Genomic DNA, 17,212 nt, shown 5'->3' on the forward strand with positions numbered 1-17,212 from the left:
GAACCAGCACTAGTAGACAGGAACAAGTGGTCACATGGGTCCTGGGCCCCCTAGAGAGTTGCAACCCCTGCAGTTATGCCACTAGTCGTGAGAACACAACCTACTAAGTATTAAAAATTCATGAAAACTTTTTAATATTCAGAGCACTCCAACTCCCAGTACCTCTGATTTGCCTTGTGTTTCCAATCTGCAGGGTAGGCAAAATATCAAATATGGAAAAGGAGAATCATGGTTTAACATTAGGTTATGTAAAACTCCAATTATGAAAAGTTTAAACAAAAAATATGGTAAAAATGGCTTAGGAAGAGTATGCCCTACTAGCTGTCTAGGAAGCGTTAAACTACAACCATTTTCTAATGGGCTCACAACATCAGGTGTGGAGTTATGTAGGCATTCTTGCCCCAGTCCCATCTCCAGTAGAACCAAATTTCTCAGAAGGTGAAGCCCTTTGCTTCATTGACAGAAATGCAACTTTCTTGGTTATTTCTAGAGTGCAAGTTGCCATATGTTGGTGATTACAATCATTGTTCGATTACTGCAGAGCCGACTAGTTCGCTCTAACTGATTTTCACACTATTGCGGGGCATTAGATTGGTGAACTCCCCTCTCTTTGGCAGCGAATGGAATACTCCGCAGCGCGCGGGAGATAATTCACCGATCTCCTACTGAGTGGGCTGTTCCGCTTTGTAGTAAAAGGGGTGTGTGTACGCCTTTCTTCGAAACGCTCTTATCTTTTTTTTATTTTGGTTGCAGCAGTAATGGCGACACGTGCAAGGAAAAGAAAGCTAGATGCAACGTCAAAACAACCGGAGGAAGACGGGGGGGCGGCGGCAGCAGCAGCAGCAGCAGCAGCAACAATAAAGAAAGTTGAAATTCAGAATGGAAGCGAATCTGCTGGAGGGGACCGTGTTGTTATTGAGCATTGGTGAGGATTGCTTGTTGTGTGTGAAGGGAAGTGTAAACATGTCGGAGCCTAGCTAGAACACACACTCTGTTATATTTGGTTAAAATGTGCTATCCTTCGGACCCCTCGTTATTCCGGTGTTTACGCAACAGCCGCTGTGCTTGCGCTTTGCCCGTTCCATACGATAATTTGGCCCAGTGCAGCGATCAACAGGATCCATGGTAATTGCGTCTCATACGGACAGCATATTGGGATGATTGGCTGCAATGCTCTGCACTATCACTAGGTGTCAGTACACGTCTTACACTCCTACATGGTAAATTAAAATATGTTCTTTTCTGTGGGTCTTGGTACTAAGTTGCAACTACAAAAAAGCTGAAATATGTGCAGTTTCATAACGGAATCATAGAAATAATGGAAAAATGAGTCAAAACATTTGTAGGGCTAGACTATTGATTTAATATAGTACATGTTTGTGCAAACACCACATTTTACCTGTTTGGATTGGCACCATCTTGGAATATATTTTTTAAACATGGGGATTGTGGGAGGAATATCATGGTAGTAGAAATACTACTCTGTATGGTATTATGTAACGGATGTCCCTCTAGAACATTAAAAAAAAAATGTATAGGGGCGTGATGTTGCTTGTCATAAACTGTGCTGTCAGTGGCCCCAATGGCTGAATACCACTCCTGGCATGTCCCCAGTCCATAAAGCTTAGTTTTGTATTTTGTGAAAATTGCTTCTGTCACATGATTCACATGATTTACAAAATTTTTAATTGTTTAAGTGTTAATATATTATTCAGCAGGCCTTTAACTTCTCCATTATATAACTTAATATTATTGGCTTTTTTTGGGTAGGGGGTACTTTTTGTACCCTGGCTGTTTTAACATTCCTGGGGTGTTTGTGTTTACCTGTTATTTTATTCCTTCTGGCTTAGTGTACACGCACAAATTATATATATTTTTTCAGACCAGAGGGGCTTTCTTTAGATACCGTTGTTTTGATCCCACACGGATTGCGATTACAGGTATAAATGTACTAAAATTTTCAAGGGTTACTTATGCATAGGTTTGTTGGGTTGTTTGGAGACTAAAAGGCCATGTTTGGGACATGCACATTTTAGTTTTCCCACTTGGGATTTTGACATCTGGTCATCCTGCACCTGTGTCCTATTTCGGACATCTTTGAAGCTGGTGAACTCAGTTTACCCCCTTTCATACCATATATGTCTGAAAATGTGAGACCCCTGGGCATTTGGAATGATGATATTTTAACACTCTCCATGCTAGGGCTGCAACAGCTAATCGATAATGCAAATCGTTGTCAATGATTTTTATTATCGATTAGTTGAATTGTTTTTATGGAATATAAGATGAGGGTTTTTTCTGAGCAAATAGAGGTCGGATTATAACAACGCTGCAGGGGACCTGGACCCTCTTCTCTAACAGCCGGTGGATGTCTGCTCAATGCGCGGAGACAACCTCTGCTGCTGCTGGCACTTCCGCCGGGTTTCTATGATGAAGCACTGGAAGGTCAAGCCAGCACTCCACCATAGAAGCCCCGGCGGAAGTGCTGGCAGCAGCGGAGGTTGTCTATGCGCATTGCGCAGACCTTCACCGGCTGCGACAGAGGAGCATCCCCCGCCAATGGGCGCCTGTGCGTCGTGTGCAGACAACCTCCGCTACTGCCCTCCACTTCCCCTGGGGCTTCTATGATGGAGCAACGGCATCACAGGACCTTCAGGTGCTCCGTCATAGAAGCTCCAGCGGAAGTGCCAGTAGCAGAGGTTTGTCTATGTGTATCACGCAGACGTTTACCCACTAAACAGGAAGTCTGGAGCACGGGGGGCAAGTCGGGCGCGGGCCGGAGTAACATTTCAGTGGGGCATGTGGCATATCTGGAGGTATAAGGCATATCAGGGGCACAGTGGCATATAGGGAGGTATAAGCATATCTGGGTATAAGGCCTATCAGAGGGACAGAGTGGCATATAGGGGGCATAGCTGGGCTTATAGGGCATATCGGTGGTGGAGTGGCATATTGGGTGGTATAAGGCATATCTGGTGGGCAGAGTGGCAAGCCTGGGGGCAGATATGCATAACTGGGGGACAGGTTGGTAAATAACACAACATTATCGTGATCGCCCCAATATCAAGACATTGCAGACGTGCCATTTGAGCAAATTAGGTGATGGTTTTAACTGTTCGTGACATGCCTGGGACATCGTTTGTCATTAGGGGGTTAATATCACCCAATACTTGCTTTGAGTGTCTTACTCCAGCCCCCACTGACGTATTTGTCAGTTTCTTGATCACATTTAATTGATCACTGTAAATGTTCTTGTTTCAGTACTAGCTGACGAGTGTATGGACGCTCTGCAGCTACCTTGCAAGAAGCTCTACGTGCCGGTTTTCCAGATCTGCGCGTGGAGTTGAATATTGCAAAACCTCGGAGAGGAAGCTTTGAGGTGATGCTGGAGCGCAAAGATGGAAAACGTAAGATCTTGCTAATATTTCTTCTAGTGCCAGACTTATTTATCAATGCTTATTTTATGCTTGGTGTATTTCTTCCCACAGAGGTGGAGGTATGGACAGGGCTTAAAAAGGGTCCCCCAAGAAAACTTAAGTTTCCAGAGCCAGAAATCATTGTGTCTGCTCTACAAAAAATTCTTCAGCAGTGAATACCTGGTATGTAACTTGGTTTCCAGTATGCATGTTTAGCAGTCCTGCAACTCTTATTTGGTCCACCAAGGGATCTAAGTGAAGCTATATGAGTTTTATGGTACCATTTCTGTGCAGGTACTTGTAGTAATGTTAATTCCCAATAAGGGGTGGGGGGGTGCATTTTTCTTTGCATTCTTAAAATGCAGACCTAAAGGTGGACCTAGATGTATCTATATAATGCCATACATGCACAAATTCCTGTTAGCTTATCAGCTTACCTCTGAGGTTTCTTGCCACCTTTGAGCCATGCTCAGTTTAGTTGGGCACTTTTCCACTGAGGAACTCCAAGGCAATGGGAAGAAAGGATTCCTGAATTATGTGTTGCTTTAGTTTATTCTGATTACTTTCTGTAGTAGCAGAATAAAGGAGCACAGGGTGCGATCCACCGGTAGTACATGCTGGCATGTTTATTAAAGGTAGGGTTTCTTCCCAGAAGTGAGTTGTGGGAATGAACAGAATAGTTGTATTCTGTACTGAGCTTGTGGATTATACTTAAAATAAGAAGCATCAGCGAGCTAAGTCTAGAGAACACCTTACAGTATGGAAGTACTGTTTTCTAAAAGTACTCTTCTGGTACATCTTACATCTATACCTTTGGGGTATCTTAGTAGAAAACTGCACCAATGTTGATGTAGATAAATTGCCTCTAAACTGCACCTATTTGTCTTCCAGTCAGTTTCTTCAGGAGTTGGCGCTAATGAAGAGTCATAATGAATGGGTGAATAAGGCCAGTTATGTCTCTGACACACAGCCAGCAATGAAGTACTAAGCGGTAGCAGCTGAGGGGTTCCGATTCACTTGCTTTTATGTGTTTATTCTGTAATAAAGTTTTGTGGATAAATGTCGTTTTTTTTTTTTCTATATATATATATTATCATGTACCTATGCAACTGTCACATCTTATCCCAATACCTTTTTACAAGTAATTTTTTTTTAGCCAATGTATCAGTAGCTCTGGTTGTAATTTAGGATTGCAGACACAGGCCCCAGTACCGTATAGGCAGATAATTTGATTATCATGGTAACGCCACAAACCCTAGGTAGAACATACTTATACCCTCTACACCAGGGGTGTCCAACATGCGGCCCGCGGCCCCTCGAGGCGCGGCCTGCTGCAGTGCAGGTAAGGGGGTGGGGGAGGGTGTTTGAATGAGTGAGTGATTGACTGAATGAATGAGCATATGTGTGTGTGTGTGTGTGATAGCATGGATGTGTAAGTGCCTATGCCCAGCCAACCAGTACATGCTCGAATCTGGGTATGCCTGAGATTGCTGTTATCATAATATATATATATATATATATTATTAAACTTTTTGTACAGTCTTGGTGTGTAACTTTTAATAAAAGTGGGATTTTGTATTTTTAAAGGGGGGGGGTCGTTTTCGGCTAAGTGAACCCTGAATTTTCGGTTTTGGTCCAGAATTTTCATGTATCCCTAGGATAAATAGAACTGTTTTATTTTTACTTATCCAGAATCCTGAATTTGTAGTCACAAAACTTTCTAGGCCCAGAAATCAGTTAGAGGAAAAGTAAACGTTTTGTGTCTTTTACTTTATTTTAATCTGCATAAAAGGCCATATTTTCTCACAGTGAAAAATGAGTGCGGCCCTCGCACGTATACAATTCTGATGAAGTGGCCCAAAGCAGAAAAAACTTGGACACCCCTACTCTACACCAACAATCTTCCATCTCTGGAAAACCAGCATGTGCACAATTGGAGTCTAGTTTTATTTTTTGGTAGATAAAAGGGCTGATGGTTAACGTGCAGCTCTCTTTTCAAGTTAAGCAAGCAAAAAAAAAAAAAAAAAGCTTAAGACATTTAGAGCAGTTAAAAAGCCAAGTTACATACTTGCAAAACAGAACCTGGTACTCACACCAGCTTCCATCTATGCCTCTCAATTGGCAGAGAGATAGGAAGTGATCACTGCCTGCGTCACTAGTAGCCCAATGTACTTTCAGCCCCATCTGACAGTGGTATCTGTGGTATGTACTTTGGAAAGCATTAAGATTTTGAAAGTAGAATGCATGGCAATCGGGGCCCTAGATAAACATTAAAGCATTTCTCAAATTTCCACAGATTGTCTTTTCAGTGTGTTTATTGGTGTTAATACAAATGGATCAGCAGTTTCTGAAAGTTATCAAATCATAAAAGTGGAAACCAACACCACACTAAGTGACAACTTATAAAAAGCAGGATGACAAGCACTCGACATACAACAACATAGCAAAGTTTCCGAAGTCAGCTACTGCAAGATATGCTGACATAGGTCGCCACAAGGCCTGGCGATAAAGTCAAGTCACTGGTTCTTTTTGCCCTCTGTGTCCGTCTTCTCGTTTTCCAGGGGAGCATCTGTCTCATCTTTCTGTTTCCAAACCTTCTTTGCCGTTTGATACAGCTCATTTAAGTTAAATTCGCGAATTACGTTTTCCTGTTAAACAATACATATTGTTAGAATGCATTGTTCAGATACAAATTGACATACTGACAATTATATAAGAAATAAAATATAGCTTTATCATATGGAGTATCACATACATTAGTACCAGGTGTGGGGGGGATGAGATATGTAAGTGATGGAGTGATCATGCATATTTATATTTTTGTTGGTACCTGGTTAAAGCTCCATGACACAGCCCGACCTTTCTTATCAACTTGAGGTCTCCTCATAATCTCTTTCCCCCCTCGAAATAGAATGAGGGTCGGCAGTTGCTTGGACAATGGTGATGTACTGACATTATATCTACAAGACAACAACAGTCAAACTCTACAAGGTTGGGAAGTTGTTGTGAACAGCAAAACAGAGTTATTAGTAAACTGCGCCCCTCACCTGGTGCTGACATCAGGATATCTTCCTATATCAACCTTTCCAAATTTTAATCCAGCACAGTTATACCTAAAAGTATATAAAAAAAAATATATATATAAAAGGGTGAAATTGTGGCAATGTGAGTCAATGGCAAATTAATAAACAATAGAATGGGTTGTTAAAAGGGACACCGCAATGCTTACTTGGGCACAAGCAGAATATAAATATGCTTGTCCCCAACTATTCTGACATATTTACAAACACACATATATAATCATTTATTACACTCAACTGTAGAAAGTAGGATTTGAGAAAATAAACAACAACAAAAAATTACATATATAGTTTCCCTAGGTAAAGTGTAAACACAAGTTAAGCTTCTGGTATTCATGGATATCAATTTTGGGGCAAACTGTACATCCCACCTAATACAATAGTAAGAGCACCTCCATCCCACCATTAATAGCCAATCTGTTAGATTTGACCACAAGGGTCAGCCTTAGACTCCCCCCACATCAACTTTGAGGACAAAAGCTTCACTTAATGCCTAATATATCCAACCCACTGACAGGGGCCATGATAAGAATATCAGTGTTAATCACTTTAGTGGTCATAATATTTTAGCTGATCAGTGTATATATAAACCAAATAGTAAAATCCATTCCCTTAACCCCCCTCCAATATTTCACATACAGTAAATTTGCATACACAGCCTGATCTATTGTGCATCAGCAGGGAGACTTCCGTGATAATCTGAAACAATAGTACATCCTGCCTCCTTAAGCGGTGATCTTTTAGGACTTATTAAATTCTGTGTCATTTTAATAGTTAACAAGAAAGCTAGGTGCACATGACTTACTTCAGAGATAACTCTGCATAAATAGGAGCAAAGGACTGACATTCTGATGACCAGTTGGCAAAGAACTCTATGATCCACGAGACACGTCCATCAGACTCCATCTCCTCCTTACAGAGCAAGCAAAAAGTAAAAAAGGTATTAAACATTATAAACACCAAAGTAACTTCTCAAAATAGTAAGAATTCTGGAGTATCTAGTGTCATTACCTCTATTGTTTTGTCGTTGAAATACTTAATATGTTCAGGCCCCATATACAGAGGAGGCTTACACGTCATGAGGAAGACTAAAGAGGAGGGGAAAGAAAAAGAAATACATAAAAAGGTTAAACACATAATTTGTACGCCTCTCTTTGTTTTGCGTTACTTTGTGTAACGTAATAATGTCTTTGGTCTCACAGGAGACAGGGTACTTTTGGAAGATGCTCGTTTACGTCAAAGGGTGTATATATTCCCATTTTAACTTCACAGTCGGATAATACAAAATGCTCCTCCCAAGGTCTCCTGTTTGGGTGTAAACAACTACCTCTCCGAACATATCATTGCGCATGTGTAACACACTTAGGAACGCTCCGATTTTGACCCGGAGTGTCCAGGTGCAGCCCTGCTTCTCCATGCAAGTGGTGTTTGGACACAAATTAACCCCTTCATGCCCAGGGGGTTTTCCTCCCCTAAACAAACAGTTGAGCTTTTTGCAATTTGTACAATGTTTGTTTCATCATGATTCCCCTTTTCCATGGTTGGTAAACCTATGCATTTTATAAAAGTGTTTTTCCAGGTAAATAATGACCTTCCTTTGAAGCTACAGAAATACTGTATATATAAAAAGAAAATGATGAGAAAGTTCTTGTAGCCCATGTGTGTGATCAGTCAGCAGCGGGTAGGGTGATCAAAATTTCCAACAGGCTCTAGATCAGGGGCGTCCAACGTGCGGCCCGCCGGACTTTGAGGTGCGGCCCGCATGAGTGAGCAGGACCGGACTGGTCCGTGGGCCGGCAGACCACATTCAAAACGGACGCCCAGCTGCGAACTTCAAAGCAGCCGTTGTGCGACTTTGAACACATGACGTTCAAGGGGGCGGGCCCACAGAAGGTGTGGCTCGCGGCAAGGACAGGGTCATCTCACAGGAGTGCAGGAAAAAGTAAAAAACAAAAATGTAAGTATTACCAATGTACATGATAAAAGTGTAATTTCTGCTTGCTTTTGCTACTGTGGCTGCTTGTGCATTATACACACACACTCATATCATGCACAGGCAGCCAGTACATGCTGGCTCTTGGGCATCATAGAAGTGTGATTGCTGTTAGCAGTCACACTCCTATCATGCCAAGTCAGCCAGTTCATGCTGGAATCTGGGTATGCCTGGGCATGATAGGAGTGTGATTGCTGTTAGTAATCATATATATATTTAACATATCAACGAGACTCCTATCATGCACGAGCAGCCAATACATGCACATAACCTACAGCCTCCCTGTGCCCTGCCCCCCCTCTGTTTGAACTTCTCTTGACCTGCCCAGGGGAACAGGAACAGAGCGGAGTCAGGTGAGGTGCATCACCTGTGCAGCGAAAGGGATGTCTCCATGCCAAAAAGGACCGTGCACAAAGGGTCATTTTGAACCTTTTTGTGGTGGACGTAATAGTACAGGGGCGTCCAACCTGCGGACCCCCAGCTGCTGCAGGACTACATCTCCCATCCTCCTCAGCCAGCCCCTTAGCTGAAAGAGCATTATGAGAGATGTAGTCCTGCAGCAGCTGGAGGGCCACAGGTTGCACGCCCCTGTGTAGTGCATTCATAGTGCGGTAAGCTAAAGGGTGTCTGGGGCTAGTCTTACACATTCTAGAAACCACCCCCAAGAAGATGGAAAGCACCAAGTATGCCTCCCCTGCACGCCATTATAGATCCCTTGCGTATGCCGCAGAATAAATATTGACATTAGTCTACACTCCATGTGAAGCTCAGACCTCTGAGGTCCCACAAACATGTCTTTTTTCTACATTGGCCCTTTAAAAAGTATCGAGTCAGGAATACAATTTGTCTCGTAACAATATGGCTATGCCAATTTTATTTATCTCACCTAAGCAGAGAGTCACGTACAACAGTCCCATGCGTAGGTCCAGGCGGAAGAATAGGATAGCGTTGGCTACTTTACTGAACATGAAGATATTGCCGAGGTGTTGTTCAATTGTTACTAAAAAAAAAGAAAAAAAAATGTCAATAACATAAAAATTCAATATTCCTTTTTTTTTTTTTTCTTTCATTATTACTAGGCGGTTCAATATGCATAGCAAGTCTGCAGGTAAGGACAAGGTTATACTGATGTGATTCCAATGATACTCACTGCTGCGTCTATTTTTCATCATGACGATTGCACTGAGGAACATGAGGATCTCAACCTCCCTCTGAAATGCAGATTTGGATAAAATGTTATAAAAGCTGATGACGTTATAATTAAACTAACAAAAATGGGTCTGCTCTCTAAAGCAAAATCGCATACGCACCCAATCAAAGTCACAAGGGTTTCCATCTTCTCGTTGGGTCGGGAGGTGTTCGCACACAGGGGGTACCTTCCTGATCAGAAGAAAGGAGACGGATAGCAGCGCAGAGAGGAGATAATATGGCTGAGAAATCCAACGCCATAGTCCCGGAGCCGAGTACAAGAGCGCAAGAATGGGGGTAAGCACCGCCATGATCCAAGGTGAGCCGGCAAACCCACTTAACCTCTGGGTCTACCTAACCATATTCTGCAGAAACAGGCTAACCAATCAAAGCTAACGACAGAGGTATGTGTAAGCCTGCAAGAGAGCACAGCCAATGAGAAGACTCAACAGTGAAAACAAATAAATAGAGTTCTAAACTACATACAAAATTGTGTCTTCATTACGTAAGTGGATTTTTTTTGACGAGATCGACGATTAAGCTTATCTATAAAAGCATTTTGTGCAACTAAATAGAGACCCTTTAAAAATACGTCACGTAGTAGTTTTGTCTCTAGCAATTGGAGCTCTGTAGAGCTTGATAGCGACAAAGTGTTGGCGAGCGGGTTGCGGACGCGTGATGGGGAGCATCGAATACAAGCTCTAGTTGTCTGGCTTTCTTCTATGTTTTAGAGGATTCCTTTGATGTACCGGCTCATCGCTGTAAGATGATGGAGGGGTTTTCTGCATTATTTGCGCCTTCGGAGCCGCCACCGCCGCCGATTTCCAGTGGACCCGGGGCGCCAGCAGGGGTACAGGCAGGCGGAGGAGGGTTTGGGTCGAGTAAGCCCCAGGTGACGGGGAACTCAAACTCCTCAGTCCCTGGACCCCCGCTTCCGCCCCCTCCGCCGCTATCTGTGAGCTCCGCCGGAGAAGAAGCAACCAGGAGATCTCCGTCGGGGCCCTTTTACCTTCTTCGGGAACTGCCAGGTGAGATGACTGGAGCTGCACCGTGTCACAATCATGTCTGGGAACTGAGTTGTTGCCCCAATCTCAAGATGAAGGGGGTAGCTTCTTGGGGTCACAGAGTCCGGAGCTGACTGCTTCCTATTCTACAACAGTGTGATCATAGCTAGGACTGATATTCCTGCTTGAATGCAGGTGGCTCAATTAAATGTATATTTAAATAATGACAAGTCAAAGTCTCCGTGAGGACTGGTTTTAGAGCCATTTGGTTAATACATGGGGTGAGTTACTACATAGAATATTAGTGATGGGTTAAGATCATGTAGAAAAATGTGAGATATGGTGATGGCTTAGTACTCTGTGGCTCAGGCTGAGTGTGATCAAACCTGATATATGCTGTATTTGAATCTGTCATCCATCAAGCTTAGCGTATATGCCTGTCATAGAAGTGGACTCTTTTCCTCTTCTTCTCCTCCCTATCTTTCTTCTGTTTTTTTTTTTTTTCTTCCTGCCTCTTCACTTTCCTTTTCTACCCAACACACAAAACACTATAATTGCTAGCTATCGCCTCATCTCCCTGTTCAATGTAGACGTAAAGATTCTGGCTAAGGTGCTGGCGCTTAGATTGAGGACCCTACTTCCTGAGATGGTGAATAGGGATCAGGTAGGCCAGTGATAATACCACGAAAATACTCAATGTCATCCATTGGTCTAAGGTGTGAAATGTCCCGATGGCGCTGCTCTACACGGATGCAGAGAAGGCCTTCGACAGGGTGGGATGGCCATTTCTATTCTCAATGCGAGATATGGGCTTTGTCCCCAATATCAAGAACCTTATCTCTGCTTTGTACCGCACTCCCTCCTCTCGTATTCGGGTCAATGGAGAAATCTCCCTACTGTTAACACTTTTAAATGGCACCAGACAAGGATGCCCGCTGTCCCCTCTTTTATTTGTACTCACGCTGGAACCCTTGCTGAATGCTCTTAGGGCAGCAACGGATGTTCTGGGGGTCAGAATGGGTCTGACGCACCACAAAATAGCCGCATTCATGGACGACCTTTTATTTATAGTTGCTGAGCCGATGACCTCTTTTCCTGCTATTAAGAGGGACATCGAGCTGTTTGGATCCCTATTATATTTTGGAGGTAAATCAGAGGTGATGAATATTTCTATCCCCAGGGTGCAGGTAGAGATCCTACGAGGGCTATACCCATTCAGATGGGCCAATGGGAATAAGATCAAATTCTTGGGAATTACGCTGTCCCCGGACCTAGATGCCTCGTGTGGGTTGAACTCCATTGAGATAGACCTTAGGTCCTGGTCCAAAAGAACCTTTAATTGGTTTGGGAGGTTGGCTGTTCTTAAAATGAACATGCTACCAAGGATGTTATATCCATTACAAGTGCTACCTATCAATATTCCCAGGACATTTTTCAGGCAACTCAAAACATTGATCTTGGAATTTGTGTGGCAGGGACGGAGGGCTCGTCTAGGTTACAGATATCTGACAAGACATAGGGACCGATGGGGCATGGGTCTTCCAGACCTGGAAGTATAATATAAATCTGTAATGGCATCCAGGGTCGTGGACTGGACCCGTATGTCACCTAAATGTTGGGTGTCAATGACAATATCTTTCAGTCCCTTTGCAGATGGTGGCCTGGTTGCCAAAGCGCCGGGGGTATTGTGGTTTGGGGGACCACCCTAGGTCCCCCCCCAACATTAAAGGTGTGGATGCACCTTGCTACCAGGATGGGATTGACCCACTCTCTGTTGTTTCTGTCACCACTCACCCATAACCCAGCTTTTCCCCTGGGGCAAAGAGGGGGTGCCCTATCGTGACTATTCCTGCCTGAAATAAAGATTCCTCGTTTGGGGCAATTATCTGCCCTGAGGGTCCTCGGACATATGCAGGCTTGTTTACCACCAATTGACTCTCAACCTCCAAACCTTGCAGTGTATGATGACTCTCCCAACAGACACGACGGTGTTTGAGAAGATGTGTTTTGACTCGGTCAACCCGACTGGTCTCATATCTGTAATATATAGAGTAGTTGCCTTGACTTCGGATGGAGTGCCATACTTCATGGAGCTATGGGAGAGGGCTATGGGAATTGAACTCACGCAGGAAGAAAGAGATAGGGTCTTTATTATTACGCAGAAACGCTCTCTATCGGCAGCCAGTCGGGGAACAGCATATAAGTTCCTTACTAGATGGTATCAGGTCCCTGCAGATATTCACTGAATATTTCCTGCCAAGCCACCATACAGTTCTATGGCCAGCAATTCCCCAGTCACTATTGTGGGGTGATTCGTGGGAGAGGCGTCAATCCCGGGGTATCAGTGGAGAGCTCAGGGTCCGAAGATGTTATGATTAAAAAAGCAACGTGATCTGACGTCGGGACCCTGAGCAAAAGTGTTGGAAACATCCCCAGGAACAGTCCACGCGGTAGCTGGGGCTGGGTAATCCCTGGCCCTAAAGACCAGAACCAGAGTTCCCTAACAAGCTCCCTCTCTGTAACCACTACCAGCGACTCTCCTCTGAGTCTCTTTAACTCGAGGACCAGTCAGGCAAGAACTTACCCAACACTCAATATATGGATATCCGTTGGTACAGACATTTTGACCAATGGGGAAAAGGAGCCTACTTTGTTTGTCCTATTTCAACTATAGAACATCCCAGCGGCCAGGCTAAACCTTTATTATAGCTGCAGCTTCGGTAGTGTTCTCCAGCATTATTTCAAAAATATAATTTGATGGAGCAAATTGAATTGGCCGGGTTCAAATATGGGGGCAGAATTTTTAGCATGTCGAAAAACTGAGTGCACATGTCCTAAAATGCTTTTACCCCTTGCCCAAAACAACCCGACAAATCAATGCATGGGTGGTGTCACTGTACTCAGATGTTGCTGAACACACGTTGGGGTGTTGATTCACAGTGACATACCAGGAGCTGTAAATTTATACTTTAAGTACATTGTGTGTTGGGGGGAAATAAAACGGCAAAAAAACTACATCCCCCAAAGTTTGACAATGGTAAATAGTATAGTTAGTGTATGGAAAGCATTCATATAATTTGAAATACCCTAGGATGTCTAGTTTTCAAACATGTATCATGATTGGCTTCAAAGATGTCCAATAGGACATGGGAGCAGAATGACCAGTTTTGAAATAGCAATATGCTACTTGTACTGATTTCCCTATAACTTACAAAAAAAACGCGAACACAAGGGGAAACTATTCAGCAGGTTTTTTTTTTCCTTAGCCCTCTTTTTTTCCCATAATTTATTAAAAAAACTGTTGTAAATTAGATGATGTGTATCTAAAGAAAACCCTTGTAGTCCTTTTGAAAATTACAACTACATAAACACAGAAATGTCAAAACCTCTGCCACTTCTGCTACGAGTAAGATCAATAAAGATTAAAATAAAATGAATTGCCTACAGAGGCTGTGCTATCAAATTCATTTTAAATATGGACTGGATGTTTTTGTTTTGTTTTTCTTCTTATTTGCATAGAATAATCTACAGGGGTGTAACAGGAGATGTTGTTTGTCCAGAGAGAAGATAAGATAGCAATTTTGGAGACATGTTGGAATTTTTTGCAATGTTGGCCTTTTGCCATCTTTTGGCTCGGCTGGACTCCTTTTTATTTTTCTCTGTTATTTTAAGGCTACATCTTGCTGTTTGCTGTATCTGTCTCTTAAGTACATGTTGTCTTCCCCAGGGCTTTCTGATCTGACGGGCAGTGTCAATCTCATCCTACATTATAACCTGGAACATTCCTTCAGTAAATTCTGTGGCAAAAAAGTTAAAGAAAAGCTGAGCAACTTTTTGCCAGATCTTCCAGGTAAGAGATATACAAGGTCCTCTGTTTACGTGATGGTGCACTTAAATTGTATTGGGTTTGCATTAATACTAGAGTAGTTTTTAAACGCATGCCAGTTATACAACCTGGTAGGAATGTTTATCTAAAATGAAGGGAGGACCGTAGGAAATCCTGTAGGTGCAGTTGGAGGTTTGCTAGTATCTGGTGTATCGTGGGTTACACAGCAGTGCCAATTGCACCAAAGTGCACCGTAACAAGTCTACCTCTTGCAAGCTTGGTCTCCCTTCTGTCTGCAAGAGTCAGCATCACTGGCTGCCGGCTGACAACCTGTGTAATGGAGATGCTTGGAACAAACACCTCTACACTGACGAAAGAAACGTGCAGACCCCCTATCCTGATCATAAATTCTGCAGGCAGGGGAGATCATAAAAAGAACATTTCTCCTTTAATTTTATAGAATATCAGTGGAAACAAAAACTAAAAATAATTTGCTTCCTTTATATCTTTTCTAGTGCTCCCATTAAAAGCAAAGGGAGTAGCAGCAGCCAATAGCAGTGTTTGGGTAGAATCCATGCTTTTTCTTGTCATGTCTGAGAATGGATATATGGTATGGGAAATAGGAGCCCAAAAGGTCCATGCAGAAAATTGAGCTGAATTGATATAAAGACAAGGTGCGCATGTGTTTTTATAACTGAAAAAAAGATGGGATGCCCTAAATCAATTATTATATATATATATATCTATCTAGCTAGCTAGCTAGCTAGCAGAGTACATTGTGCTTTGAAGCACACAAGCCTTGAGGACGCAGAGATGTGGTGTGGTACTAAAAGCGTGGGTGTAAATAGGATGAGAAATGCTTTAAGTCGGTTTACCCCAAAATAAGTTCTGCATGTGTTTGGTTTTGGGAAATACACGTGGGCTCATGGCACAATTCTTTTTTGTTTCTTTAATGTTTGTTTCCGGCTTGGTGATGGTTGTGTGTGTGCTTTCCAGGTATGATTGATACCGCAGGATCTCAGGACAACAGCAGCTTGCGTTCTCTAATCGAGAAGCCACCGATCTGTGGAAACTCGTTCACCCCTCTTACAGGAGCATTGTTGACTGGATTCAGGCTGCATGCTGGCCCGGTAAGTGTGTCCAGCTGTTTTGTATTTTGCTGTATATATGGCGTAGTTTACATTTTGTATTGTTTGATTTTAACTCTCTTCCTCCTTCCTGGCAGCTCCCGGAGCAGTGCCGTTTAATGCATATACAGCCCCCAAAGAAGAAAAGTAAGAAGCACAAGCAGAGTAGGACACAGGAGCCAGCTCCACCGGGTTAGAAGACTGAGTTTGTGCATTTTTATAGAAGCCTACGTTAATGTACCTGAACAGTTGAAATATCTTCTTCTCCTAAAATAGAGGAACAAAAAGACCCACCAAATCTAGGGCATGGTGTAAAGCCAGCAGGATTTGAACATTAAAGAGGATGATTGTAGGAGTGTTGCAGTTGCTGAGCTATGCATGATGAAGAGCCAACCCTTGCAAGAGGGTTACTCTGGTCCTGTATAATAGAACTTTGCTATGCATGATAAAGGGCTGACCTTGGTGAACAAAGTTCTAAGGTCTAAGTTGGCCGTGTGTGTGATATATACACACATATATTTCACGGATCAGCCATAACATGACCACCTGCCTAATATTGTTTAGGTCCCCATTTTGCCAAAACAGCCTTGACTCGTCGATTAGCAGCAGTCTGTAGTTGTGAGGTGGGACCTCCATGGATTGGACTGGTTTGGCCGGCACATCCTACAGATGTTTGATTGGATTGATTCAAACATTGCTTATTTTGTTTAGCAAGGCAAAATGATTCAGAAACTTTCCATGGTTTAGTTAATGTTTATTTATGGTCCTCTTCCCTATTGCAGAAACCCCTTCAGATTCTGATCACAGGAAAAAGAAGAAGAAGCAAAGAGAAGATGACCCGGAAAGACGAAGAAAAAAAAAAGACAAGAAGAAAAAGAAGGTGAGCCACTAGAAATGGATACTTTGATAGCTATAACCTGGTAATTCCTGTTTGCTTGTTGTTTGCTTAAAGCAGCAGGGATTTGGAATCGGACAACAAAACGGTCTAAGCGCAACTTGGCTGAACGCTTGAGACTTTGAATGATCACCAGGCAGTTCTGGTAATACTTGTCAGGTTTTTTTTATAGTATCGACTCTGCTCAATAGCCTGCTTCGATTTATATTTTTCTCTCCTGTATAATTTTAAATCTTATTTACAGGAATATTAGAGGGTTCAGTTAAAAGAAATAATCTCACAGCTCTGTGGCACTTACAATATTTTAAGACCGCTTCATCAATTTGTTTTTTTGTCTGTTTTCAGAGCCGCCACAGCCCAGAGCACCCAGGAGCAGGAGGTTCACAGAGTGGGCTTCGCTAAATGTCTACCACTGTTTGTACAAATTGTCTTTAGCCTTTTTATAGGGTGTGTTTGTTTTTTTTTAAATAAAGCTGCCCCAACCTTTTCGTAGAAGGTGTGTGTGTCACTTACCTAATACTCATGTTTTGTGATCACAGCATTACAGAGACAACTCTGTGCTGAAAAAATCTGATCGTTTCTATGCACTGTGTGAAAGGTGCTGTACATGAAATTTAGACTGAACCAACTTTGAACAGAAGGACACATTTAGTCAGTCTAATTGTATAGAATATATTTTGGTT

General features: G+C 42.7%; 3 protein-coding genes across 3 annotated transcripts; 2 read left to right on the forward strand and 1 right to left on the reverse strand.

Annotated features, from left to right (window-relative positions):
- The first annotated feature begins 649 nt into the window (after positions 1-649).
- SELENOH (selenoprotein H) lies at positions 650-4,476 on the forward strand. Its single transcript, XM_053451201.1, has 4 exons — positions 650-925; positions 3,262-3,407; positions 3,489-3,599; positions 4,308-4,476. Exons 1-3 carry the CDS (start codon positions 759-761, stop codon positions 3,590-3,592), a joined length of 417 nt encoding a protein of 138 aa, XP_053307176.1. The 5' UTR covers positions 650-758; the 3' UTR covers positions 3,593-3,599; positions 4,308-4,476.
- A 1,237-nt stretch (positions 4,477-5,713) lies between these two features.
- On the reverse strand, positions 5,714-10,087 carry TMX2 (thioredoxin related transmembrane protein 2). Its single transcript, XM_053451192.1, has 8 exons — positions 9,800-10,087; positions 9,640-9,700; positions 9,376-9,489; positions 7,508-7,584; positions 7,302-7,408; positions 6,464-6,529; positions 6,247-6,376; positions 5,714-6,064 (listed from the first exon to the last, which is right to left on the reverse strand). Exons 1-8 carry the CDS (start codon positions 9,986-9,988, stop codon positions 5,933-5,935), a joined length of 876 nt encoding a protein of 291 aa, XP_053307167.1. The 5' UTR covers positions 9,989-10,087; the 3' UTR covers positions 5,714-5,932.
- A 118-nt stretch (positions 10,088-10,205) lies between these two features.
- Positions 10,206-16,992, forward strand: MED19 (mediator complex subunit 19). Its single transcript, XM_053451193.1, has 6 exons — positions 10,206-10,705; positions 14,409-14,531; positions 15,504-15,637; positions 15,733-15,826; positions 16,417-16,514; positions 16,875-16,992. The coding sequence occupies exons 1-6, from the start codon at positions 10,444-10,446 to the stop codon at positions 16,929-16,931; spliced, it is 768 nt and encodes a 255-aa protein (XP_053307168.1). The 5' UTR covers positions 10,206-10,443; the 3' UTR covers positions 16,932-16,992.
- The last annotated feature ends 220 nt before the right edge of the window (positions 16,993-17,212 follow it).

Source organism: Spea bombifrons, chromosome 11, assembly GCF_027358695.1.
Source record: "Spea bombifrons isolate aSpeBom1 chromosome 11, aSpeBom1.2.pri, whole genome shotgun sequence".
Taxonomy (NCBI): Eukaryota; Metazoa; Chordata; class Amphibia; order Anura; family Pelobatidae; genus Spea; species Spea bombifrons.